The sequence below is a fragment of the Ptychodera flava genome, chromosome 2 (genome assembly GCF_041260155.1).
Source record: "Ptychodera flava strain L36383 chromosome 2, AS_Pfla_20210202, whole genome shotgun sequence".
In the NCBI taxonomy this organism is placed as follows: domain Eukaryota; kingdom Metazoa; phylum Hemichordata; class Enteropneusta; family Ptychoderidae; genus Ptychodera; species Ptychodera flava.
The window spans coordinates 13,623,184-13,649,644 of NC_091929.1; the positions used below are offsets into that span (position 1 = coordinate 13,623,184).

Below are 26,461 nucleotides of genomic sequence, written 5' to 3' on the forward strand. Positions count from 1 at the left end.
TGTACTATTTCAGTAGAGACAAATGTAGCAGATATCTTTAATGATGTTAATTCCACAGTGCCATCATTGAGTAATATATTCGGAATAGTGGCAACGCTTAGCGTAAAGCTGAGTGACCGAGTCGTTTACTCCTATTCTGAATACCTAGTCCGACGGCTCCCTACCAAACATCTTATTTTAGCATTATATTCAGTACAACACATGGAAGGAAACTCAGCCGCCGCCTTTTGTCTGCCCATATCTCGCTGACGGACTTAAAATGAATTGAACGCATTCACTTTGACCTTATTTTAGGGTAAGAAAGACGTGGATGTATTGCAAAGTGGTTATTTTGCGGGTCGCAGGCTGTGGATGTGCGCGTCGGACAACAGTTTTCATAAATTATGGGCAATATTGCATAAGAAATTATTGTTGAACAATCAGAAATCCCTTTTTGAATGTGTAATTTTAGAAATATCGCATAGGCCTGTGAATCAACACGGAAATCGAGATGTTGACATGACATCACAGATAGCCATGTAGAATGTCCGTTACGAAGTGAAAATGAGCAAATGTAATTGGCTTATTCCAAATCCTGAACGAGCAAACACTTAATTGGAACATAAAGTCCTGGATGAAAAGGAAATAGAAACGAAAATGTCTTTCCCGCGAGCGGTTCAACGAAAATTGGGCCGTTTTACTCATAATCAGAACTTTGTAAGCCACCACCGGCGACCTCATAAAATATTTCGTTTTTTATAATCTACAGTAGCTGCGTTTCTGCTGATTTGTTGCCCACGACTTTACATGAATGGCGTATCGGCTACATTACGGAGCTATTATAAGAAATTGTATTGTAACTTGAGGCGAATGATGAAGAAAGTCTCGGAACTTTCCAAATATAGCATTAAAGGATCGTAGTGTTGTACGTAATCTCTCAACTCCGGAGTACAGACTGTGACACGCAGATTAGAGCTGTCTCGCCGTGCGTCAGGTCCTCTAGACATAAGACAGAAAATACACACTACATCAGTTTCACGCAAACAACCAAGATATGAACGATGTGTGGAGTTGCTTTCCAACTCTCTTTATTCCAGAAACTCTCACACAGCGCTTGACGTTGCTGTGATTCAACAGCTGAAGTTACACCCCCTTTGTTCAGCAACTTTGTAACCGTTTTTTTCGCAAAAACTGTCGAAATCCCAAAACAACAGGCTTAGGCCTATACTGAAATGAAGACATGGTCGACAATGGAGCCCGGCTACTAATATTCAGCTTTACTAAAATGAGGGCAAAAAACTGTCTCGGAAATGTAAGAAAACTGAGTTTCATGGAAGTTTGAAAGCCAAACGACAAAATAATATTTATTGTAACCCGCAGCCTGTAACCCGCAGCCCACAAAATACCGCATCATGCTGTGTTGTCCATGCTTGCAAAAATGACCTTTATGGCTTGTTACCTACAGGGTCATGAACTCTGTAAAATATATTTGTTCAGGATCATAGATCTTTCTTACGTAAGGTCAAAGCCTGCGTACAATTCATTCATGGAAGTTTGACAGCTAGCCAAACGACATTATTAACAAGAGAAAATTTACTGTGACCTGCAGCCCACAGAATATCGCATCCCGGTGTGTTGTATCGAATGCCCTTGGAGCAAAAATCACCTTTCTGGCTTGTTAACCAGAGGGTCATGACCTCTGTAAAATATGTTTGTATAGGACCATAGGTCTTTCTTACCCAAGGTCATAGTGTATGCGTACAATTAATTCAAGTCCGGCGGCGAGACAGAGACAAAAAAGGCGGTTGCTGAGTTTTCCTTCCATGTGTTGTACTGCATATTATGCCGAATCAAATATTTGGTAGCGAGCCTTCGGACTAAGTATGCAGAATAGGAGTAATGTACTCGGTCACTTACCCTCGTTATACTGTTTATGCTATACGTTTTGCAATTATTCCAAGCAAACTTACTCAATGATGGCGCTGCGGAGTAAACATCATTAAAGACATCTGCTACATTTGTCTCTACTGAAACAAGCAGGAGGAAGAACATGCTTTTGTAGACGTCAAAACGGCTGATGACACACACACATTACATACATACATACATACATACATACATACATACATACATACATACATACATACATACATACATACATACATAGACGGTCAGAGAGACAGGACCATACGTACATATATAGTCATAACACACGCATATCAACTATTTCAGTGTCCTACAAGGAAGTATTTTCTTAAAAAGGCGTGAACCCATGGATGGCGGCAATTTTGCATTTCACAAGTGGGTTAATGTTAGGGACTGAGCATAAATTACAGGGGGCGGTGTTTTTCGAAACACCGCTGCATCAAAAATAGTGACCCTTCAAAAGTTCATGCACAAAATTAGTGACACTCCCCCTTATCCGTGCATGAAAATAATAAGTGACCCTCCCCTGTTACTCAATACCCCCCAACAAACCCGCAATGTGTTCAAGACCTCCTTCTGACTTGCTATACTTTTGAAGTCCCCTCCCAAAAGGAATGCAAAATGCGGCCGATATAACGCTTTGTCCAAAAAATATCAAATCATATGTGTGTGATAATTCATGTAAATGTACTTTGTTTGAAGTGGCAGGTAAAAAAGTGCATGCATGTACAAAAAATGTAATTTTTAGATTTCATCGATAATGTCGATTCACTATGCATGGCAGCCTATGATGAAACTATGAATATTTTTTCCCAATACAAAACTAGGTAAATCTGTGCATTTATGTACACCTAATTATTAGTATTAATGTTCATGACTAGACTACAGTGGTTTCAAGTCTATGGTATTCGCCGGTCTAATCGGAGATTATAAGTCCCCGCGGACGAAATCCGGGCCTGGACTGGATTCCGTCCATCCGTCCCTGCGTACACGCAGATATCTCTGACATGTCTGAGCCAATTACTTTCAAACCTTATTGGTACAAGGATAATACAATGTGGCATACATATGCACATTCATTGTTTTGGGTGTGGCTTGCAAAATTAGCGCTAATTTGCATAATTAGTGAATTTTGAAAAAAGTTCTGTTTCTAGAGAGACTGCGCCAAATTTGATGAAACTTTGTGCAGATGTTGTAACACAGAGCTCTAATGGCGCACAAAGACATATATCATCCAATTATACATATATCATGTATCATCCAATTATAAGACCCGAGGTCAGCAACGTGAAATGGCTGTAATTATCAGAGGGGGGGGGGGCTTATAATTATAAGTAAATATTGAGTAAATATTGGTAAATATAATTTGTTTCTCTTGTGCCAAAGTTTTGCTTTGGAACTCGTAGATGTTTATTCTGGATTTCGAAAGTAAATGCTTTAAAGTTGCCTTGAGAAAAGTGTAGGCTCGAGTGTGAACATTTCAATGTCGATACTGCTAATACTGCTTAACTTTAATTTCCCTTTGCTTCAGCAGCCGTGTAAGTCGTGTACATGCATTACATGAGGCGTCACATGCTTTTAAAATACGATAACAATCAACGGAATGCATAGCAGCTACCGGTTTTATCACATTTAAACACATGCCATGAACTTCAAACAGAACCACTTGGCAGCGAACATGAATAATACTATCAAGTTTCTCACTTAAAGAACAGCTTGTCTCTAATTCATACTATTCCTGGTCACTAAGTAAGCGGTTTCTAAATTACTAAAAACTTTTATCACAGCTTTGTAGAATCAGTCCAGATGGTTTCACTTTTCGCATGCAGCTTAACAGAATATAAGTGAGAGTTATTAGAATATTCATTGTATGGGTTGTTTTATCTTCTTCTAAAGACAGGGAGTCCCGGTAATGGTTATTATACGTGTGCACAAGTCAGGCGAGCGGGTCGATTTTCTTCTGTCATGTTTTGACGGATGTCTCATTTTACACACTCTTGTATATGCCCTGGACCATTTGCCATCCTGGCGTCGGGTCTTGTTCAAAACAATGTTTTATGAACGTGAAATATATATTACTTGCGATGCACCAACATAGCCAATTTGTATACGGACAGAATGGCATTTGATGATAAAATGATACTTAATATGGGTATGTATGTATGTATGTATGTATGTATGTATGTATGTATGTATGTATGTATGTATGTGTGTGCGGCATTGAAAGGGGGATAGACTGGAAGATAAAGTCTGGACACGTTGACGGACACAGCGTAACATGTATGCGTTCTTTTCTGGGTAGGTATGACGTTTGTTTGCTCACATGTTTACACACGTGAGCATATGTCGCAGTGATGCCTGTCTGTCTGTCTGTCTGTCTGTCCGTCTGTGTGTGTGTGTGTGTGTGTGTGTGTGTGTGTGTCTGTCTGTCTGTCTGTCTGTCTGTCTGTTAGCCCGAAATCTAAAAAGCGTTATTCAGATCAGAGTCATATCTTGTACATATATTCAGTGTGCAAATGGTAAGAACTGATAAGTTTTTGCTAGGTGTGGCTTGCATACTTTTTGCTCATTTGCATAATTAATGATTTTAGAAAAAACGGATATATATTAAAAACGACTACACACAATTTGATGAGATTTGCTACAAATGTTGATCACACCAAGATATATCAGCAGTGGGAACCATTAAGGGGTGACATGAAAGATAAATGCTAATTTGCATATTTAATGAACTTTCCTAACTAGGGATATATGTCTGATTTGACTCGATCAAAATTAACCAAACTTGGTATGTATATTAAAGATACTATGATTTAACATTATTGAAAGTCATTAAGTGTTTTAACTTCAGCCAATTCCTAATTTGCATATTTCATGAACTTTATTAATTAGGAATATATATTTGCTACATGTATTGAAGCCACTATGATACAACATTTTTGAAAGTCATTAAGCATTTTTACTTCAGCCAATTCCGAATTTGCATATTTAATGAACTTTCCCAATTAAGGATATATATCTGAATTAACTTGATTGTAGTTGTTGAAACTTGCTATATACATCAAAGATACTGTGATATAACATTATTGAAAGTCAAAAGACATTTTTACTTCAGCCAAAACCTAATTTTAATATTAAATGAATTTTCATAATTAGGGATATTTATCTGAATTGACTTGATCAATATTGTTGAAACTTACTATGTACATTAAAGACACTATATTACAATATTATTGAAAGTCATTAAGCATTTTCTCTTCAGCCAATGCCAAATTTGCATATTTAATGATCTTTCCTAATTAGAGATATATGTCTGAATTGACTTGACTAAAGTTAACAAAATTTGCTACACATATTGCAGATACCATGATACGACATTATTGACAATCATAAAGCATTTTTACTTAAGCCAATTTCTAATTTACATATTTAATGAACTTTGCTTATTAGGGATATATACCGGGATTTACTTGATCAAAGTTGGCAAAACATGCTATGTACATTGATGATTATACTAGGTACTAGGTCAAAACAATATCGAAAGTCATTTCACATTTTCATGTCAGCTAATTTATAATTTGCATATCTAATGAGCTTTCACAGCTTGAAGGACTTGGCCAACGGTAATTACACTTGCTATATAAAGAGGTGATACAATAAGAGCAGTCAAATAACTTTAATATTTTTATTTCAGGTAATTACATATTTGTATACTTCATGACCTTTTAGAATTAATCGGCGGTGATTATTGTTCATTATGTTGATCATAATAATTTCAATGAAGTTGCAAACATGTGGCAAAGGTTCAAATTTACACATAACTTCAATATATAATGAAACACGTGAGCATTTTCAGTTCATATCAGGTTAGAAGATGTTTTAGGTAATAGAAAGTGCGTTCAGTCGCCTGGGTTATCGGAATATTGACAGGCATGATCGCTTGCATACTAGAGTGTACATTCCTCAAATTACGGAATGTGTACGTCAAAAAAAGTAACAGAATGTGGACACCGTTAACGTCTATTGAAACCCCAGTACTGACATATAGCCCTACGTGCTCTTACATACACTTATTTTCGTAGATATATGACATGGAATTGTAATTACTGAAGCTTCTCCTCCTGTATTTAAACACTTCTTTTCGACGATCTCTTTTCAGCTCGTATTCTAACTTGAACTTCGCTTTCCTGCTACCTGTCATTGCATTCACTAATGTTTTATTTACGACCTAATCTGTCCAGCTGTATACCGACTGTATGCAAAACTTTTAATCCATCATAGCCTTGCTTGTCATCAATTCCTTCACGACAGTGGGTCTCAGGTACAATAATGTCATGCGTTATCACTAAGTCGAACTATATGTAACCAGTCAGTCTGTTCGTAGGTAGACAGTGTTGGTACCATCAGAGCTGAAACAAACTCAGGAAAATATACCTGTATGATGAATAAAGTGCCATTTTCTTGAGCTTGATTTTTTCAGCTGTGGTTTGCAAAATTGCGACTATGTTTACATTGTTATTTTTTTTTGCTTGGTTTATGCCACGTATTATGCTAGACTGGTCCCGTAATTGCAATAGTGAGCACAGTGCGAGTGTCAAACGCGTGACTTGCATTAGTAGTTGTCGTCCTGTCCACGTTAATGTGATAATTAATGACAGAAACATTTATGGTAGGTAGAAAATCCCCCGTGAATGTAAAGCAGAGGCTGTCAGTTTGAATAATGAATGAAATACCCTGACAACGGTTTGCTCTCAGACTGTTACTGCCGCGATGTGTGGGATCTACGGCTAAAGCTTTATCAAGTACAGATATTGACCTAAGTACATCAGATATTATTCTCTACATTGGCGCGGCAAGCATGCTAGCAGACGATATAGCTATGATGATATTTAGGAAACACACACAATGAAATTATCTGGATCTATTTGATATTTTATCAGTCACATAGTATTTGTAAAATTGACCAGGCGAGGTACAAGTGTTCATTAGTCTCGCAATAATGCGACATTTGAAAATTCTACAGCAGTGTATTGGACGTGCCAACCAAATATGAAGACAGACTGACAAAATAGTTTTAGAGACAAGTTTAGCAAAGACTGTCTAGGACACTATCTAAATGAAGATGTTACGATGAATGGACACACCATATTATGAAAGCTATAAGTCAACCAGCTTCAGACAAGAGACTGTTCTGAAAAATGGCATAATTAGCCGATTACAACAATTTGAACCCTTGTTTGCAATGTGATGCTGTGAGAGGTCAAAATCGGCGGTGAAGATACCACACGAATGACTCGCGTTTTACAACAAATAATGAGATAATTTACATATGCAAATAACGCCGTTTGCCGAACATCCAAAAATATCAAATATATTGTTGAAGCCAAGTGACAAAAGTCACAATGTTGACAAACGACAGATGACGGACATGTATGGGAAGCTGCAGCTTCATAAAATCATCCGCGCACGCATGTAGTGTATTCATTACCGTGACCTCACAAGATTTTTGATAAAGTTTACTTCCTTGACATGTATATATATATATATATATATATATATATATATATATATAATATATATATATATATATATAATATATATATTTATTATATTCATCTGGTGAAATAAATTCAATTCAAATTCAATTCAATTCAATAAACCTGACGCCGTTGAACAAGGAACTGTATATATCAGAATGGTAGAAAAACTGTACATATTGAATGCGGCATTATAATACAATGCAGACAGGAAGAATGGTATATTTAAGGGTGAAAACACACACATATCAAAGCAGAAACAATCTCGTGATGTCTGCGAAGTGGTATTGAATGTATAAAAAATGCGTAAAGAATTAAGCGGGAAATTTGAATCCCTCATGCTGGTGAATTAATAAGTATCCTGAGGGTTCATGATAACCGCATCATTCACAATTGTGAATGAGCTTTGTGCACACTTCGAGACTAAAAATATATCGAGTGTATGAAAATTAGCATATCATGCTACATTTCAGGTCAGGGTCATTGTGTGTACGCCACCTGTGATTATGTAGTAGGTTGCTGCCTGATGAATGCCTGATGATATAAAATACGTTATGTTGTTCTCATTATCCCATCATTTCTCCTCATGGTGACTACATTTATGGACTTCAATTAACCAGAGGATTAGAAGTGATGACGTTTAATTGATTGCTCATATTTGGCTTTGTACTCGGTTAAACATGCCCGAGTTGAGATTCCAGACGATAGTGCATCGGATTATCTCGCTTCGGGCAGAAAAGACAGACGAGAAGGGTATATAACTTTATCAGATTTTTCACCTTTACACTTTTTCTTTTCGAAAACAAGGTAACAAAGCATCTTTTTTAAAGATTAAGAACCAGCTAGTCAATATTGAAGGCAGCAGTATGTTCATAGCTGTCCAACCCGACAATAAAGGCATTTAATCAAGGGGTATTGGTGTATGGGAACTGATAATGCCTAACCTGCCCCATCTTATGTTGTTAAAGGTTGGAGGCACAGTACGGAATCTGAAAGATATTATTTGTTGTTACGGCTGATTAATTTATAACTACAAATTTGAAACACAAGGATTCAAGGACATACAGAGAGTTAGCGACTGCCTTCTGTTACTATAGGGGTAATTCGGAGTAGTATATTCCCAGCTAATGGTGCTTTTTTAATTTGTTTTTATTTTGTGTTAGATCACGCCAAAGTGACCACGCGTTAGACTGATGTATTGATCCTTGTGGAGTTGAGTATTTGCAATTTTAATACGTGAATGGGAAAAGCATGTCTAACTATCTAGTTATCTATTTTTCCATGATGTCCTGCGGGAAGAGAGTCCCATTTCAAGATCTGTTAAATTTTTTCGCAATTCTTTATGAATATTTAATATTCAATTACTAACCATAAAATGTATTCTGTAAAGATGTCTCGTAACAGCGGAATATGTCAAATAATTTTCTTTTTATGTAAACCATAGACCCTAGAAAAAAAACTAGGGAAAATTTTGAGATACAGAGACGATTGCGGAATGAAAACAACTCTTTGATGTCAACTGCTGTTAAGTTTGGAACCGCAGTGATATGTGTTTCGGATTTGAATTCGAAACTTTGTCACTTTACAGCAACATACTGACCCCCTGTAGGCTTCTATTTGCATAGAATCTCGCTACTAATATGTAAAAAAAATACTTTAAAACCATTTTGACGAATTCTTCTCAAAATATTTGTCACATGTTTCTTTCTTAAAATGGACTTGCGGGTAATCTGAAAAACTTGTCATCCGAAAACATGTTTATCGTATACCCGCTTGCAGTGTCTATGAACCGGACATCGTGCAGTCGATCGCGTCAAGCACCATTCCGTCCCCGATCCATTAACACATCTTGATTAATCCCAGCAGGATCGTACTCTGCTAATTCAAAGTACCCTTTATCTTTAACGCAGTTGCCTGTCCTGTTTTTCTCGAGGATCTATGTGTTAACTAAATTCACATGTCACCGTTTTACAACATTAGTTTGATTCCGTGAATCATACGATCGCACAGTCGGTTTAGATCACATGGTCACTGAAAATCTACATATCTCCATATATGGTAAAAGAGGCGTGACTTCAACGTTGACTTTCAGATGACAGTAGACCACCACGATACCGTTTTGGCGGCCTGCGGTTTTGCTACGGCAAACAGGGGAAAAGTAATGATTGGACAGCATAAGTACACGTGACCAACACGTGACGACACATTCAGGTTGTGAGTAAATGCATATCGTGGTCTCAGTCGTATCTTTTTAGTCGTAGTCAGGGAGTTCTTGTAACTTCTTCCAAACAAGTCCCTGGTTTTGAATCAAGGCCCGCCACTTAACCAGTCAGAACACGAGGGCAACATAGAGCCTGTACAGAGACATGTCAGGTGTTAGAGTTTTATTTTTGTGAATTAGGGAATTTAATTTTACCTCATAACGTTAACGTTGGGTTGGCGGCAATTTTTAGTTTCAAGTGTCTGTAATTATTGAGTAATTTGTTTCCGAAGTACCAAATTTTTCGCGGTGACCTCTAATTTTTATTATTCTCGATTTCGAAGGGAAGTTTCCTTACAGAAGGTTGGTACACCTTATACTCTCACTAGAGCGCGTCAAAACTGACAGAAGACTAATGACTCCGTTTTACAACACCGTCACATCCGCTCACTCTGAAATGAGCGCGTCAAAACTGACAGAAGACTAATGACTCCGTTTTACAACACCGTCACATCCGCTCACTCTGAAATGCTGGCACAGAGGACTGGTGGCGGTGAAGCGAAGAACCTGTGACCCGTTACGTTTGTTTTAGTCCGCCATGCCAACGCGTCACCCATTGTGAGAGCTACTATCCAAGCATCCTTAAAATACCCGGATAAAAACAGCAGTGGCACAAACATCCATCTTACCACTGTCTGGTGTGCTGTTGCGTTAAAATTGGCGGCAAAACGTCCGTGGACTTTCCGGTAAGTTTAAGCTCTGAATTTTGATCGTTTTTATCGAAAAGTGTTCTTATATAAACGCGTATGACGGTGACATGCACGACACAAGGAATCTGGCGTATATTCTTACTGGATTACTTTGAACGAATGGATTTGAGTTAAAATATCCACATGCCGCACGGTGATCCTTCAGGACTTTGCAGGTTTCTGGACTAAACGACCCTAAACCGACCCGATCTCAGTCAACTGTGCCCTATGTCTACTCTATCGGCATCAACCGTTCACCCAGGACAACTTTACCCCATGAAAGATTTTACTTTTCATACCATTTGTGATTCATACTCACTTGTGTTGTGAGTTGTTTCGTTTCACATCTACAAATAGGACCATTCTTCACCAAAAATAAGTTGGTTACCTCTACCAATACGTCATTATTTGAAAATTTGTGCCGCTTTCCTCCTAGAAGTTGGCAAATAAAACAAAATCAAAATATTGTAAAAAAAATAAATAAATAAAAAATGATCTAAAACGTCAAGCTGAACTACAAAAATTTTAAAATTTATAAAACCTTAACTACTTGAAATTGGACGAATCTAATCATACAATTAAATAAAATACTCATAAATTGATGAAACTAAGAGAATTTTTACAAACTGGGGATATACTAAATTTACCTAGTGGTAAATGGTGGTTCTCGAAAGACCCATATTTACGGGAGCATTCGTTGACGCTGCTTTCATGTGTTAATCATATTCAATAATGAATGATCCAGGAGATAGGTCCTATTTATAGGCTCCTCCTGCCTAAAATCTACCCGTTCCAAGCGCATTCGAGAGTTTAAATATTACTGTTAGCTCTTGTATTTATGCCTTTATCAATTTAACTTTCTATCGTCTGATTTTAACTTTGGCAAGCTTTAAATTATGTCCCTGTCGCTCGTGACCTAGCAGTCAAATAAAAATACTTGTAAAATGACAATTGTAATCCTTACTGTCGATTTAATATTACTCAAAATTAAGATCATGTAAATATTGTGCGGGGTCAAAGCTGTCGGCCAAGGAGCTTTAATGTTCGTGAACACCCTGTTGATGAACTTCGCCAATTACACTTTTTATAGTTTTATATATCAACATTTAACATTGAAAGCAGAGCGTGATATAGCGGCGTCAGTAATGTAGCTGAATCCATTATAAGCTAACCATGTCGGATTCTACACGATTCGCTGTTTTCGTACAGCGTAAATCGCTCATGCTACAAACTGACTGCTACCCTAACCAACAGGGATCATGGATGTTATAATGGCATGGCTCACCTGAAACAGCGTCACGATGAAAAGTTCAATTTGAGGTCCTCGAATCCTTTACGCGTTTGGAAAGCCTAGTTCTGTGCAACATCTGGACAGTAAACTAGGTGAACACAGCCTAAACAACCCACGATGCTACTTAAGGCATTGTTTTTTTGTGAAGAAGATTTTGTCAGGTCATCAGCAGGTTTTGGGTGACCTCCTTTGCCATTCCTACACGTCATATTTTTCCTGTCGCTTGATTCACACAATGACAGGCTCTTTGAAATCTTTAGTCACAGACAGCGGAGTGAATCTTCCGTTTTGTATATCACAGAAGCAGAGAAGAGAGCTTTTCATGAAGTCGTTTAAACATTGGATTTTGTTTTGTTTCGAAAAACGTGCCCTACCTACTACATGATATGCTAATGGCTTCCACTATAGGGAAAAAGTGCGTGACTAGAGCGAGAAACTGACGCTTTCTCGCAATCGGTGAGAATCTGTTCTTATTCTCACCGCTGTCGGTGAGAAAATTTTAATCTCCACTGGAGATTGGTGAGAAATGCACTCCTTGGCGAGAATCAAGTGTGACAACAAATTCTCACCTGTGAAAATGGAAATTCTCACTAAGTACAGCGAGAATTGAAATTCACTGGCGAGAATCATCAAGATTCGCCGTTCGGAGTCTTTATGATTCTCGCCAATGAACGGTGAGTCTTGATGATTCTCGCCAGTTAATTTCAATTCTCGCTGTACTTAGTGATAATTTCCATTCTCACAGGTGAGAATTTATTCTCACACTCCACTCAAGTGGAGATTAAAATTTTCTCACCGACAGCGGTGAGAATAAGAACAGATTCTCACCGATTGCGAGAAAGCGTCAGTTTCTCACTCTAGTCACGCACTTTTTCCCTATAGTGTTCTGTAGTCAACTAAAAATACTGCGACGGCATTTGACTTCGTGCACGGGGCTTGCTCATACGCGTTGCTAATTTCAGGTCATATAACGAGTGATTATTCATGTTGTTGCGCCATTAGAATGACACCCTCAAACAAAAGCCCGCTACGGTTACATGAACAGATAGACTACTCGTACTTCGTTTAGGGAATGGTCGTTTATCACCAGGGGGGGGGGTGGTATTTTTTACTTGTTTGACCAGGTTACTGAAAATCCAACCCCACCTCGCAACCAAACAAGTTTTCAAAACCGAAGCAGAAGTAACTCCCATCCCTGGAAAGAATTATCAAAATGCCCACCTAAGTATCTGAAATAAATAGAGTTACAAATCTGAACAAATGCATGGCGTAGTCAGCCGTGTGAATAGATCTGCATCCAAATATATTCACCATACTGTCGATAAGGATGCCAACGCATATAAACTACAAGATAGTACGCGCTTCGGGAATGGAAGATTTAAACTTTTGCTCAAATTTTCCTGGAAAAAGTCAAAGCATTCTCTTACCAAATCGAGAAAACAAATCAAGGGCCACCCCGCACAGTTTGGTACTAGATAAACAAATTACCTAACATTTACCAAAAATTGAAATTCAAAGTGGCCCCCATCCCTGAGTTAACTCTATCGAAAAAAAATAAAATTTTCGTTTTCCGAAAAACTAAGAAAGTAACAATTTTTATTACTTCAAGAGCCTTAAAATGAGCCTAAACAAGTGGTAGATCGGAAACAAAAATTGTAAAAGTTTGATGGTCCGAATATCTGTCCCCGAGGCGCATTCTACCTTTACAGCTACGGTACCGCTGCTGCTCGAAGACAATGAATCAGAGGAGACGATGTTGGTGCTGTATTTGTGCAGGATTGTGCCTTAACGTTTCCCGGCATGTCGTTCTTGTTCACTTTCATTTTGTTTGACATGTGGCAATCATACGGATAAACTTATAGCGCTTGCTGATATAGCCAAAAACAACTTTTACGGCGCACATGATCCATTAGTGTGTGTGTGTATGTGTGTGAGTGAAAGACCGCGAATGATTTGCGATAACAGCCTTAACAAACTGTATTGTTGCACATTTTAACCAAACAAAAGAATGCATTTTAACCCTTTGAGCGACAAAGTCAATTTTTGTCACCTTCATAAAACTTACCCCAGTCAAATTTTTTCAGGATTTTGCCAAAATTTTGATGAAAAACTGTAGCCAAGGAAATATGATGTCTGTTTGGTCCAAAATTATCAAAAAAAATGACACAAAAAATTTTAAAAATTGATAAAATGTTGCACTAAAATTTTAGAAGGAAAAATTACTGCACTCAAAGGGTTAACACGAGCAATGGGCTAACAAGTCATGTTACCGCGGAAATTAAAATAAAACTATCATAAAACAAGACATTGTTATCTTATGTATTTGATTTTTATCTTGGAAAGCTTTTTAACTCCACATTACAATCTCAAAACAAACTACGTCATGATAAACACATCATAATAAGCCTAATTCACATTATTTATTTCCTATTATGAATTACAAAAAGATGTCAGTGCCAACTTGTCTTAAATATCTAATTATCTAGGAGTCTGATGAAGTTATCGGCATGAAAAGGAGTATTTTTCAGTCCAGCCGGTATGTGATTCCAATTTGTAATAGGTGAATGTATATGAATAGTTAGAAGATCTCTACACAGAGTCCTTTAAGAGGTAGAAGTAGCTTCTTTCAATGTTTGAGACTCGTATACTGCACTATATGGATGCCTTTGAATTTGTTGTTTGAATGAAAGATAACAAGGCTACCATGATATTCAAGTGTATTTCAAAGGGACCCTCTCACTTGTGATAGCAATTGTTCAAAATGACCCCCACGCGACTCGCCCTTTCTCATGATCACCCCAACTCAAAACATCCCCCCCTGGTTGTTTAAAAACGACCGGTCCCTTAATATTCATCACTGACGGTGAGCCGTGCAGTCTTACGCCCTCAATAGTTTACCCCGAAAGAGGTCAAGTAAGGGCGTCAACGTATTGTCGCGTATATTAATTTACTGGGAAGTATCCCGTGAACAGAATGCTGGCAGATTAGTCTGGAATAGACAGGTGCGTTAACTTGACGTCTGTTTGGCTAATTTAGTGATGTCATATATTGCATCGGAAGAAAACAGAGGTTAGTTTATTACAACGTTACTGGGAAAATCTTGCTACTAGGCAGGCACTTTGTGGGCGCTCATCGCGAAACATTTTCATCACCACTGTAAAGATGTCCGCGTATGTTCAACAGTAATTGGTATGAAGAGCACGTACCTTTTTCTCATATATGTTCTGTCTTATTGTGTGTTGTGGTTTTTTGTTTTTGTTTTGTTTCTGGAGGGGTTTAAGACATGTGTCTATGTATATACGTACATTTGCAAATGAAATACATAATTTGAAAATGAAACACTATGAGAACGACTTTTCGATTTCGGATTGGTATGCAAGCTTTTCTTATATACGCAAGATGAGCAGCCAATCGATCGACATGCATTACATGAGTGGTATATTTGAATAAATGAATATTCATAAGATGGGCGTTGGCGTAGATTTCAATCATTATCAAATATCCAGCATTCAAAAGATGACATCAGCTATTTGCGTGATGATAACAATGCGGGCATATCTACCCTTTCATTGTATTCAGCTCAATTTTAAAAATTAATTCTGCAATTTTTTGCAGATCTATTATTCATTTTATTTCAATTATTGTTTCAATCTCGTTCTTCGCAAAATGACAAAACTTTCAATAACTTGTCTTTTTTTTCTAATTTTGTACAGAATTCACAGATCTACGGGATACTACTATCACGCTTCAGTCACCCAACTTGACAATGATATCAGAAAGAGGTAAGCTCAAAATAATTTGTCGTTCAAAGCCGGAAAAGTAAAAAACTCATTTCCATAAATTTGACGATGGTAGCTCAAATATCTATGTGCTCAAGGACACTGTCCAAACGTCAGAGTACAGAAACCAGGAACAATACAGGAGCGGCATAACCGATAGCCGAACACCTATATTATGCAAATTAGGTCATGCACAACGTATCGACACTTCCAATGTCATGTATAAATCAGACATTAGCACTAAAAATTTGTATAAGTACTGAGATATTGCTCTCGCTAGCGCCCAACACCGTGGTCACAGAGTCCGGGATTATGACATTATACTATTTGTGCTTTGGGCTTCCATTTCATAGCAGAGACTTGCTTTTCGGTGACAGAAATCAAAAAACATTTTACAACATGGGTCCGAAAAACATTGAAGGGTCATTAGCTTTGGGTGAATTTTTTCACTATTTTTGTTTTTTTTTAATGTCAATTACAGGTTCTTGTCCTACTTCATAAAGTATGTTAAAATGCCCACTATTTAGCTTGCCATACAGTCCGGACCAGAATTCACTTGTCAACAATAACAATGCAGTGTACACATGTACAGGCTGAATACTGAGTATATCAACATGCTTTGGGGAGTAGAACAAGAATCTGTCACTGGAATTAAAAAACAGGCACAGTGATAAAGTCATCAGAAGTTACAACCGCTGTCACTTTATCCTAAAAATTGAAAGTTTGTTTGACAATAACATGTATTAGAAAAAAATTTAACACATCAATCGGGAAACTATGGTTCATCATTAATTATTTAGTCATTTTATTTTATTTATTTATGTATTTATTTGTTTGTTGCATGTCCAAAGAGGGAAAGTCAATAGAAAATCAATTTTTATCTACTTATTTTGATTTTTCTTACTTCGCACATTTAAGCCTCATATAATAGCATATGTACTTGTGTTCTGCAGTTCCACGTGACGATGCCCTGTAAATGGAGTGAAAGTTGGTCGCCGTGAAAGCAATTTTGTTGTATCTTTGTGAGACCATCCTCACTCCCCGTTTATTTATTACTTATTTATTCATTTATTTATTTTCTTTGATTTGCCTCCCAGTCCAGGGAATGTTAAATTCACGAGTTATTTCTGATAAAGTGGAAGTTATGTTTTCGTTAAGGGATATAAAATTAGGCAAGTGGGGTTACTAGAAACGCACAGGGACATCATCTTGGCCATAACCCTGGTGCAGTTCATGTTCCACCTCGATTACAATGTTAGTCATTTGAATTTTTCCATTTTCACAGAAGCAGAAATTCAGTCACAAAAGCGCAAATTATATTGGGACAAGCGTGCCGAACACTGTCAAGGTGTTAATAAAGTGTTGAATGTGACGGAAGCCGATAAGCTGAGCCAGATGGAGATTGAAGAATTCCTACAGGTGCTTCCGTCGTTCGAAGGAAAACTTGTGTGCGATTTGGGTGCTGGCATCGGGTAAGCTTAACCCTGTGACTCCCATTGGCCAGTGTAGGGGTCCAACGTAGGCCTGTTAGACCATAGATGTGGTCAAAACCATTATGCTGAAGGGGTTAAAATCTGCTGCTAACCAATTTGCCAGTTTTGAGTCTTGTCATTTTATTTGGGTGCCGACATAAACGTAGGACACTTGAGTCCTTTGAACAGCATTTCCTGACATACTGACTTTGACATTGCACAAAATACGAGTGCTTTTCGTTTATATAGCCCAACTGTCCGCAGAGGTACTCTACTGAGGACTCTTGTTCACTAAGATACCAAATATTACCTAAAATATTTGCCGTCAGGTTATATCAACCTCACTGTAAAATTAGATTATTAATAAATTAATTAGAGTGGCAATTCAATGCATACACGAGGAATCGGTTTTCGGTTACAGCGCGTTTAATCAACCAACCAATCAATTAATCAATCAAGCTGATGAATATACAACGATGGAATACGGGAATGCAGGTCATCTTAGGTCATTTAGGTTGCAGTTGCAGCTGCCATGGCGACGTCAAAGCCGAATACTTCTTGTTGCGTTCATACCTCTAAGGGACGGACCATTACATCTTGGGAGGTGGGGTGGTCACAATCAGATTGAGAATATTTTGTACAATTGTAAATTTTTAAAATTGTTTTCCCAAGTGATTCATGATGTGCTAATGTTTTTTCTTAGTAAACTGTCAGATTTATCATTTTTTGCTTTCTGGTCTTTTTTATTTTGCAAACTAGTCTGAAGATTTTTTTCCTAATGCCTTGCTTTGATTTCTTTTCTGTTTTTGACCATCTCCCCTCCCTAGCTCTAATGGTCCATCCCTAAATGTTGCACCATTCTTTCATTTTCGCAAGGCGCTACACTGGTGTCCTGGCGAAGAAAGCTAAACATGTGACAGCGGTTGATTTGGTAGAAGAATTGACAGCTGTGAACAGAGAAGAAAATGGCGCAATGGGAAATATCGATTTCATTACAAGCGACGTGGTTCAAGTAGAATTCCCCTCTAATAGGTAAGACACGACAGATGTCCTCCCGAATCCTTATCAGTAATTACAACGCTGTGCAAACACACTGCAAGTTAGTGCCACGTGACACCAATATCAAGCAGACGACAGGATACAGCGAGGGAAGGAAATGCAATTTGTTCACAAATCTCTTTTGGAAAATTGTTTTTTTCAGAAATTTACTCTGATAACAGGATCAGCATTTGAAACGAATCTGAAAAATACATTTATTCTTTTCCTGCTCTTTGTAACTAATCTGTTAAACACATTCAGTCTTTTACTGTATTGTATATATCATACTGTCGTTAGGCCTACATGCTTCCGGAGCTGATCTTCGACAGCTGTTTGAGAACGCGCCCAAGGGACAGATGTCTTGACTCTCAAATATTTACAATACTTTTCTAGTCTACCGTTTGTGCTTGGGGTATTTTGAAGCTATTGGGGTAAATAAATTTTTTTGAAATATTTTGAAAGTCGAAAATTGTGTTTTCCTGGTTGAGTTAACGCAGGGATGGCTGCCATCTTGAATATCAAATGTCATTGAATGATTGGATATTTCTCTTGTACCAACATTTGCACCGATTTCTAGTCTCGACTTTGCAAGAAAATATGAGTCACCGTTTCCCTGAGGAATTGTTTAGGAAACGTTGTAAGTCTTTCGGTTTTATAACAGAAACTGGGGAGATGCAAATATTTGTCTCTGCTAAAATACATACAAACAAATTGTAAACGTTTTTTGATGTAATGTACGTGAATATGTGTTATCGACTTTGTGCCTTTGTATTTACAGGTTTTCCTCGTTTAGAGAATTTAATCGCCATTAGGACTTTAGTATATTTCCAAAAATTGTTGTCTGTTTGTGGAATACACTTTTTATTCTGCTTCTAAAATCATTTCAAAGTGCCTTTATTGTTCAACTTGTTTCGAAGTAATCTTGTTCATGTGATTAGACACTAACCCAGTAAGTCAAATAAAAATTAATAACCATCCGCACGCTAATTGATCTTGACAATCTACATTGCTTTCTTTCAAGTTTACTTAAAATAGTCGGCAGAGTACTAAGAATGGTGATGCCTACGCATGCCTCATTTTGTTTTCATCTCCAAGGATTAATTGTACGTACTGTACATCTCTGAACAGTCAACTTGTTTTTATCTTCTTGCTGTATGTCTTGCTGCTTGTAAATATTTTGTCGGTATAGTTAGATCTTTATATAAGAATCCGAATAAAAAATAATGACAATGTCGACACACCATTTTGGCAATAAAGGGGTTAGGGCAAGAGACTGTCCTGCGTTTTGGGGACGAAAAGCAACACCTGAAACACTGAAATGATGAAAAAACACTGAGATAAAGATCAAACACAGGTCAAATAACGTACGCTTTGTATCATGCTGACGATAAATATAACTGTCATTCATTGCCCGTAACGATAATTAGAAACAAAGTGTAATTGACAGCGAACATCCCTTGTGACTTACTGTCTTCTTCTAACTGATATTACAGCTTTTTTCAATCGGGTTTGAACTCACAAAATACGGCATCAGTCGCCTAGCGGAGAGGCAACAGACAGAACCGCTCGGCCAAATCCCAACTCTGGGAAGATTGGTTCAATAACCCAGTTGTTACACTTTTCTGACTGCGACCGCTCCACACGTTGTAGAGTTCTAAAGCACTCACGCTCGTACACTCACTATCACACATCATACAAAACTTTAACGAAGCAATGAATTGATTGCTTAAACGGGCGAAAGACAGAAACGAGATAAAAATTATCCCAATTTTTTGTGCTATAAGTATAAATATAGTTGCCATAATTAGAACAAGCCTAATAGCTAAGGCCTCTGTGCATATATCGATCTACATAGCTTCCTTCCTACCTACCTATCTACATACATACATATGCTTATGTGTGTATCTGTGTGCATATATGTATGAAGAACGCATGCATGTGTATATATATATATATATATATATATATATATATATATATATATATATATATATATATATATATACAATTGACTAGAATGTGATTGTAATATTCTTCTGTTCCTTCTTTTTCTTTTCAGCTTTTATTTAATTTTTACCAATTATCTGCTCCAGTACTTGACAGAAAGGGAAGCCGATCAGTTCGCACTCAACGCTCTGCAATGGCTTAAGGACGACGGGTATCTCTTCTTCCGTGAAGTATCAGCCAGTAAGTTTCAAATATAATTTTATTCAAGCGATGAATTATGTTATTGTTCTCCACTTACCTTTCACTAACCCGTAATGAAAAGAACTGGATCCTGTATGTAAAAATACTGAATAATTTTCAACCATAAATATATCCTCACACGATTAGTCTATTATATAAAAAAACCTTTTAATTTTGAAAGAACATTGATCATACGTTTTCTGTATGTCTAGCTCCTCTTGCTGGTCCTGAAAACGCTGTTGAAAATCCGAGTATTTGCCGAACCGCTGCATTTTACAAAGACTTGTTCGATCGCGCCTATCTTCAAATTGACGGCTCGGATGAAATCTACAAATTTTCCCTCGTTACCACGAATCAAGTGCAGTGTGTAAAGAAGGTAGGTTATGTCACGTTCATCTACAATTACATGAAAAGAAATGTGTTCAAGTAAATCTACGCAACATGTTTGCAGACACACAAGAACGAGAAAGCATGTTTTCATACGGGCTATGGACAGTTTATTTAAGCGAGAGCGCCGTCCCCACTTTCCAGTATGGCACTGTCAATGGTGTCACAAAGTGGCTAAAAAGCTATCTTCGATTTTCGATTACTCTGAGTGGGCTGCACCATCGTGCAATAGTGAAAAAATATTACAAACCACAAGCAGAATGAATAAATGCCCGTCAATTGGCTTGTGAACCGAGTAAATTATTCCGAAGAGAAAGAAAAGCAGTAACACTGCCTGGTAGATGTAATCGATCATTTTGCAGGAGAGAATTCCCATATCAGCCGGTAGCAGACAGCAGCTGCAGAGCTTTGTTATAATGATTTACTCGGATCCGTTGCCTCGTTGTACTGGTTTGCAAATTAGCAACCCGTCTTACGATAAAGTAATAAATGTGTCGACTATGTACGTTGGATTGAATAAATTGCTGCCATTAGGCCTACAGAGTTCAAATACACCAGATGAGGTTCCGTTATCAGTTCGATTAATTTAAAACTCTTGCGCCATTAGGCGGTGAAAAAGTGCCGTTTCATGGTAAAGAGGTCTTGCAAAATAATGAAGTTCTTTCTCTCTCTGCATATGTGTCGATATCTACCAGCATTCAATTATGTACCAGTATCTAATATAAGCGCGAGGTAGGCGTTGTATTAATCCGCGACGTGCCCAAAAGTACGCGTATTGTATCAATCCGCGAGGTAGCCGGCTTTTACACGTTCGAAACAAATAACAGCGAGCGTAATATTCCTACCATGAAATTATATCAAAATCTGGGATATCAGTGAGTGCTCAGAACTTTTATGATTTTCGAAAAGCCAAATGCATGTTAGGGCCTATGTGATCGTCGATGTCATGGCCAGTCTCACCCGACGTCAAGACAGTATAAATAACTGTCGCCCAGTTTGTACAAGATAAACATTACATAGAATTCCATAAAACTTGAGAGGTCTTGATATAGTACCGTTAACCTAGGTCAAACGAGTGAGGATACATAGAGAGACAGGCAGAGACAGAGATAGCAATTGAATATCGCCTGGGATTTATTTTCTTCTTAAAACTAATATCGACCGTTTACAGTCTTTGAGAACGGGAAATATCGCGATTGCAATTTAAACGTGAAAATTTTGTGTTTTTGTATATTTTGTTTCAGATGTTATCGAGAGAAACGGACCATTATTTTATTTATCAGAAGATCCGTTGCTCCCCAGATGGTAATTAATATACACTATAATCAGGTCATGGGACATTTTTCCAATTAATAAGAGGTACATTAAATAATTTCCGCAGTCACATTAGTATCAGGATAGATTCAATTAGGTTCTAGCGAGCACTGTATTTCAAATACTTTGGACTCAACCCATTGCAATACAATATGTATACACGCATGGGGAGACAAAAAGTACCTTACGACAGTCAACTAATAACATTAAAGATATTGTTTTTTAAGACATTTTAACAATGATTAAAAGTGTTTAAAACACAAATTGTACTGAAATAATAACCATAGCAACGAAATGTCAATCCCGTAGCACACTGTTTCACAAGTTTGTGTCAGCAACGGCAGACCAAGGTTGTAGCAGTGCTGTCACACAGGCCTTTTTGCAGTGGTGTAAGGGATTTTTTATGCAAATTACCGTCAACACAGGTTTGTAACTTGGCCAGAATATTACTCTAGTATCAGTAGCTGTATTACAGACAATTAGAAACATAATACTTACGCACAGTTCTGCTATCGCTGGTACGAGGCAATTTCGAAACTTTCTTATCTCTTCGTAAGTATGTACATTTAGATAACTTGTCATTTTTGAGAATGTAAAAAATCCGAAATCATACAAATTTATGAACCGTGTATGAACAGGTTCTGAAATTCAACAATTGATGCCGGTCTGTCTGTACAACAATATTTCAGATCAGTGGCAACAGTCAGTAATTACATATACGCACAGACTTGTATGGCAGACCTGTGATAGAGATACTTAACTCTGCACAACAGGGACAAAAGATTATCTAAAGGCATGTCACGGGATCTGACCGTGGATGACTTGCTATTTACTTGACTTCCTGCTTTGCAAGTCGTCCTTCTCAATTATGTCTGTTTAAATTTTTTATAAATATTTCGCTAATTTCGATCAATGTTCTTCTTAAACCTTTTATATTGTCTTTTATACTAAAGCACTTTTCGATTCAAAAGACCACATTGTAACAACTTAATTAGCGAACAAGGAATTACGGAAACGTTCATAGTTTTTTTATAATTTTTCATCGTCAGTGGCAATAAAATGAAGGACAAAGTCGCTGCCTCATGTATGCCATGATCCCAAGGTTATTGAACTATACTTTGATCTACGCTAATGCTCTCTGTCAAAGCGTTTGCAATCTCATTTGCATACATTTTGATTGATGGGAACTCATTGGTAGCACTCAAAGGAGGGATAGGCTGGGTATCCATCCACGTTTCGCAAAATGTCTAGATAACCCTTTTCAGGAGCTTCCGAAGAAAAGACGCTTTCCATGAGAAACGTGGGAGAACATTATACAAAAATACCTGTAGTTGAAAAATTTAGGTACAATGAAAATCACAAGATAGTTACAACTATGTCATTGCTTCGTAGAGCATAGGATAATTTTTCAATTATTTACACATCAGTTTAGAGTTGGATACTCAGCAGAGGGGTTAGGGTGAGACACTGTTTTGTGTTTTGAACCCCAAATTTGATGCCCTCTCAAAAGAAAGAGCCCAACCGTACTATTTTGTTTGTTTAGAACATCAGCTACATTCAAATCATTTTACGGACTAGTGTTTTGAGAGAAAACTACCTCTATTTCTTACTTCCAGCAGCCATAATTATGAACAAAAACATGCATTTCCCCATAGTTGTGCGTAGGCACCGGAGTATAAGAAAGTGTATCAGTGCTTTCCTTATCTGTCCAGTCTATGAGCTGAGGGCGCTTTGTCAACCAGTTATTCACTATGTTTCCAGATGAAGGTCAAATTATCAAAGAACATACACAAATTGAAAAAGTTTTCCAAAGACAGCGACTTTGTCCGTTTACAGGGCTTTGGCCGTTATTTGCGCATGTGCGATGTTGAAGTCCCACGCAACGACTGGAAGGCATCGTCTTACAAAATTTTATATTAGGTAAATTAGATTAGGTATATTAGATATACGAGTGCTATGAAAATTGTTTCATTTAATGTTTGATCCGGTTAACTAACGTAATACGCTTTTCTTTGGGTGGAAATTACAGCACAGATAGACATCCATCTTTTCTTTCTTTGTCCTCCGACTCAAATATCCGAAAGGGAGCATTAAACTGGATTGAGCAACATTTCCATCAAACGAGGGCGGTGTTACTGCAAGTTCGGCACAGTTAAAACTTGCCTGATTGTAAGAATCGCGAATGGTGTGAATGATCAGCTGTAAACTAATAGTAGACCTAGTTGTTTGTAAGGAGAAATGTTTTGGGCATGCGCAATCGTCGACCAAGGCCCTTTAATTTGATACTTACCTCAACTGTCGAGTTCTGTCATTTATGACTAATAAAGTGTCTTTCCTCGATCAAGATTTCTCTGTTCTGTGTGTGATATCTTGCCACCCGTAGTTTGTTTCCCCTGACTGCGCCTTCACATGGTTTATATATTGGCCCCTTTCCCACTGTCCAGCACGTGTAAGGTTCTTTTAAATATAGTCCATACTTAGTGATATACACGCTTCATGCATTTGGAATGTGCATTACGTTAGACAAAATCAAAAATGTCTATCTGATAATAATCTGTGTTCGTAAATTTGAATTATTATCATAAAATGTCATGGTGCAAAACGAGCAAAATTGATGACATTTAAAAGGTTAGAAGCAGACAACTTTACGGCAAATTAAACACGTATACCATCTGTACCCTTTGGGAAAACGTCAAAAGATCGATGTCTGATAAAAATGTTAATTCTTTACGTTTTGGGATGGGAGTTTAACCCAAAAGAGTTTACCATGTGACGGATACATATAACCATATCCTACTTTGTTTTGGTTAAGAATTCTGTTTAATCACGCATTTTCGCTCCTTTTTCGGCAAAGTCGATGGAGACCCTTTGATACTTTGATATTTTGTGTTATATTAACAGTAACAGATCAATAAGATTTTTGAATGAAATAAAGGTGTTTGCATTTGAATAATGTTGTCTTTGCAATATGACCCATCTTGCACATGTTTAAGTATAATTGGAAGTATCACAGTAACGAAATTTTGGGAACCTCTGATCAACATTCAACAATTAAGTTTCATGGGGGTGGGTGGGGGGTGTAAGTTTTTTATCAGACATTTAACTTTTGATGTCGCCCCTTATTGCTAAACTGTGATGTTAGTTGTCGCTTCCTTTACGTAAGAACGTCTTGAACCCTTGACTTTGAGACATGGTGACGACGATGATTTTGATGATGATACAGATGATTGTGCGCTCTACTGTACGCTCAACTGCTAATTCCTTCCATTGGCCACCGAGTGGCCCCCGCTTAGATGACTGGCGTACTGCAAAGTTGGCGTCCATGCAGCAAAGATCAAACATTGAGGGCGCTCATCTGTGTGCACTCTCAGAAAGTTAATCTAGTCTTTGGCCGATGATGGTGATGATGACGATGATGATCATAATGATGTGATTGATGATCGTGATCATGATGACGTAGACCAGGGGAGAAGAAGATAATTTGTTGTATGTTTTCACAAAATATAAAAAACATATCTATCATTAATTTAAACAGCTGTGTTGCTCATCGAAACCGTCATATACACCCGTGGCCACTTTACTGTTGATAAAGCCCAGTTGATGCAAACTGAGATTCTGTTTGTATGAAAGAAAACAAACAGTGGCGGTCGGTGTAATAAATGTAAGGTTCACTATCGGCATCCCTCTGTCAGGATAGAGATACCGTTCTACTACAGCAGACGTCAGAGTAATTGGCACACCAAAGTAATAACCCAGCAACTTTAATAGCTGAGGAGTTTGCTTTATGACCTGGTGTTAACCTAAACTTGTCAGTTTTTATCGTCCTAGGAATGATAAGGAATCCACCAAACTCAGCAGATTTGTTTTGGTTCTCTGTCGAAATTTCAGGCTGAAGGCCAAAAAAAATTGATTTGTTTCTGGTCAGCGCGCGCATCACTTAAGAGTGTGCGCGTCAACTCTCTTTTTTCCTGTTTTTCATTTGCCCCTATGGAAAAAAGGGGGAATGTATCAAATTCCACCAAAAATTAAAAAGAAAAAAATCGCGTCGCCGCATCATTTTTGCCACATGTCAATGACCAGAAACAAAACTATTATTTTTGTCCACGGGGATACTGATAGTAAAATCGTTATCACGTCTTATATACAGTAAGAGTAACCGTTTTATCACCCTTCTTGGGACAGAATTTTGTTTGCGCCAGACGGGCTTTACCAAAAATAAAGTGGCCACGGGTGTACATCCATCGGTCAAGGACTTGTGGACATACAGCTGGGGTTTTCCCATATGTGAAGTAAACAAGCGGGGATTAATATTCAGATATTAGTCAAATATATTTCATTGACACATTAAATGGTCATGTCATGTGACCTTCCCATGATAAGCACACCTCAAACCAATTCCTTGTCAATTTCGAATCGATTGAAAGCGGTCGAATTCATCATTTACAGAACTGCTGGTAAGTACTTATTACAGACTACATTTTTGCGTCAATACTAGTACCTCTTCGATCTATTGCCCGTGCCCATCACTGTATGACCCTGGAGACGCCACAGTGCTTCTACTTTTTAGCTACCATATGGCCTTAGATATGTGTGCAAATTGAA

The 26,461-nt window shown here is 37.7% G+C and overlaps 2 protein-coding genes across 4 annotated transcripts in view; both read left to right on the forward strand.

Annotated features, from left to right (window-relative positions):
* Window positions 1-9,986: 9,986 nt before the first annotated feature.
* LOC139115176 (uncharacterized) lies at window positions 9,987-24,205 on the forward strand. Of its 3 annotated transcripts, none has more exons than XM_070677107.1 (7): window positions 9,987-10,388; window positions 15,396-15,464; window positions 16,747-16,933; window positions 17,810-17,965; window positions 20,031-20,158; window positions 20,371-20,534; window positions 21,790-24,205. In XM_070677107.1, exons 2-7 carry the CDS (start codon window positions 15,449-15,451, stop codon window positions 21,856-21,858), a joined length of 720 nt encoding a protein of 239 aa, XP_070533208.1. In that variant the 5' UTR covers window positions 9,987-10,388; window positions 15,396-15,448; the 3' UTR covers window positions 21,859-24,205. The 3 variants fall into 3 exon arrangements, with proteins under 3 accessions (XP_070533208.1, XP_070533216.1, XP_070533198.1); XM_070677115.1 differs by lacking the exon at window positions 9,987-10,388 and adding an exon at window positions 14,599-14,684; XM_070677097.1 differs by lacking the exon at window positions 9,987-10,388 and adding an exon at window positions 14,610-14,751.
* A 2,017-nt stretch (window positions 24,206-26,222) lies between these two features.
* Window positions 26,223-26,461, forward strand: part of LOC139115209 (uncharacterized) — a 41,643-nt gene continuing 41,404 nt past the window's right edge. Inside the window, exon 1 of the mRNA XM_070677162.1 lies at window positions 26,223-26,313. The gene's annotated coding sequence lies outside the window, so the exon portion shown is untranslated. The remainder of the gene's footprint in view (window positions 26,314-26,461) is intronic.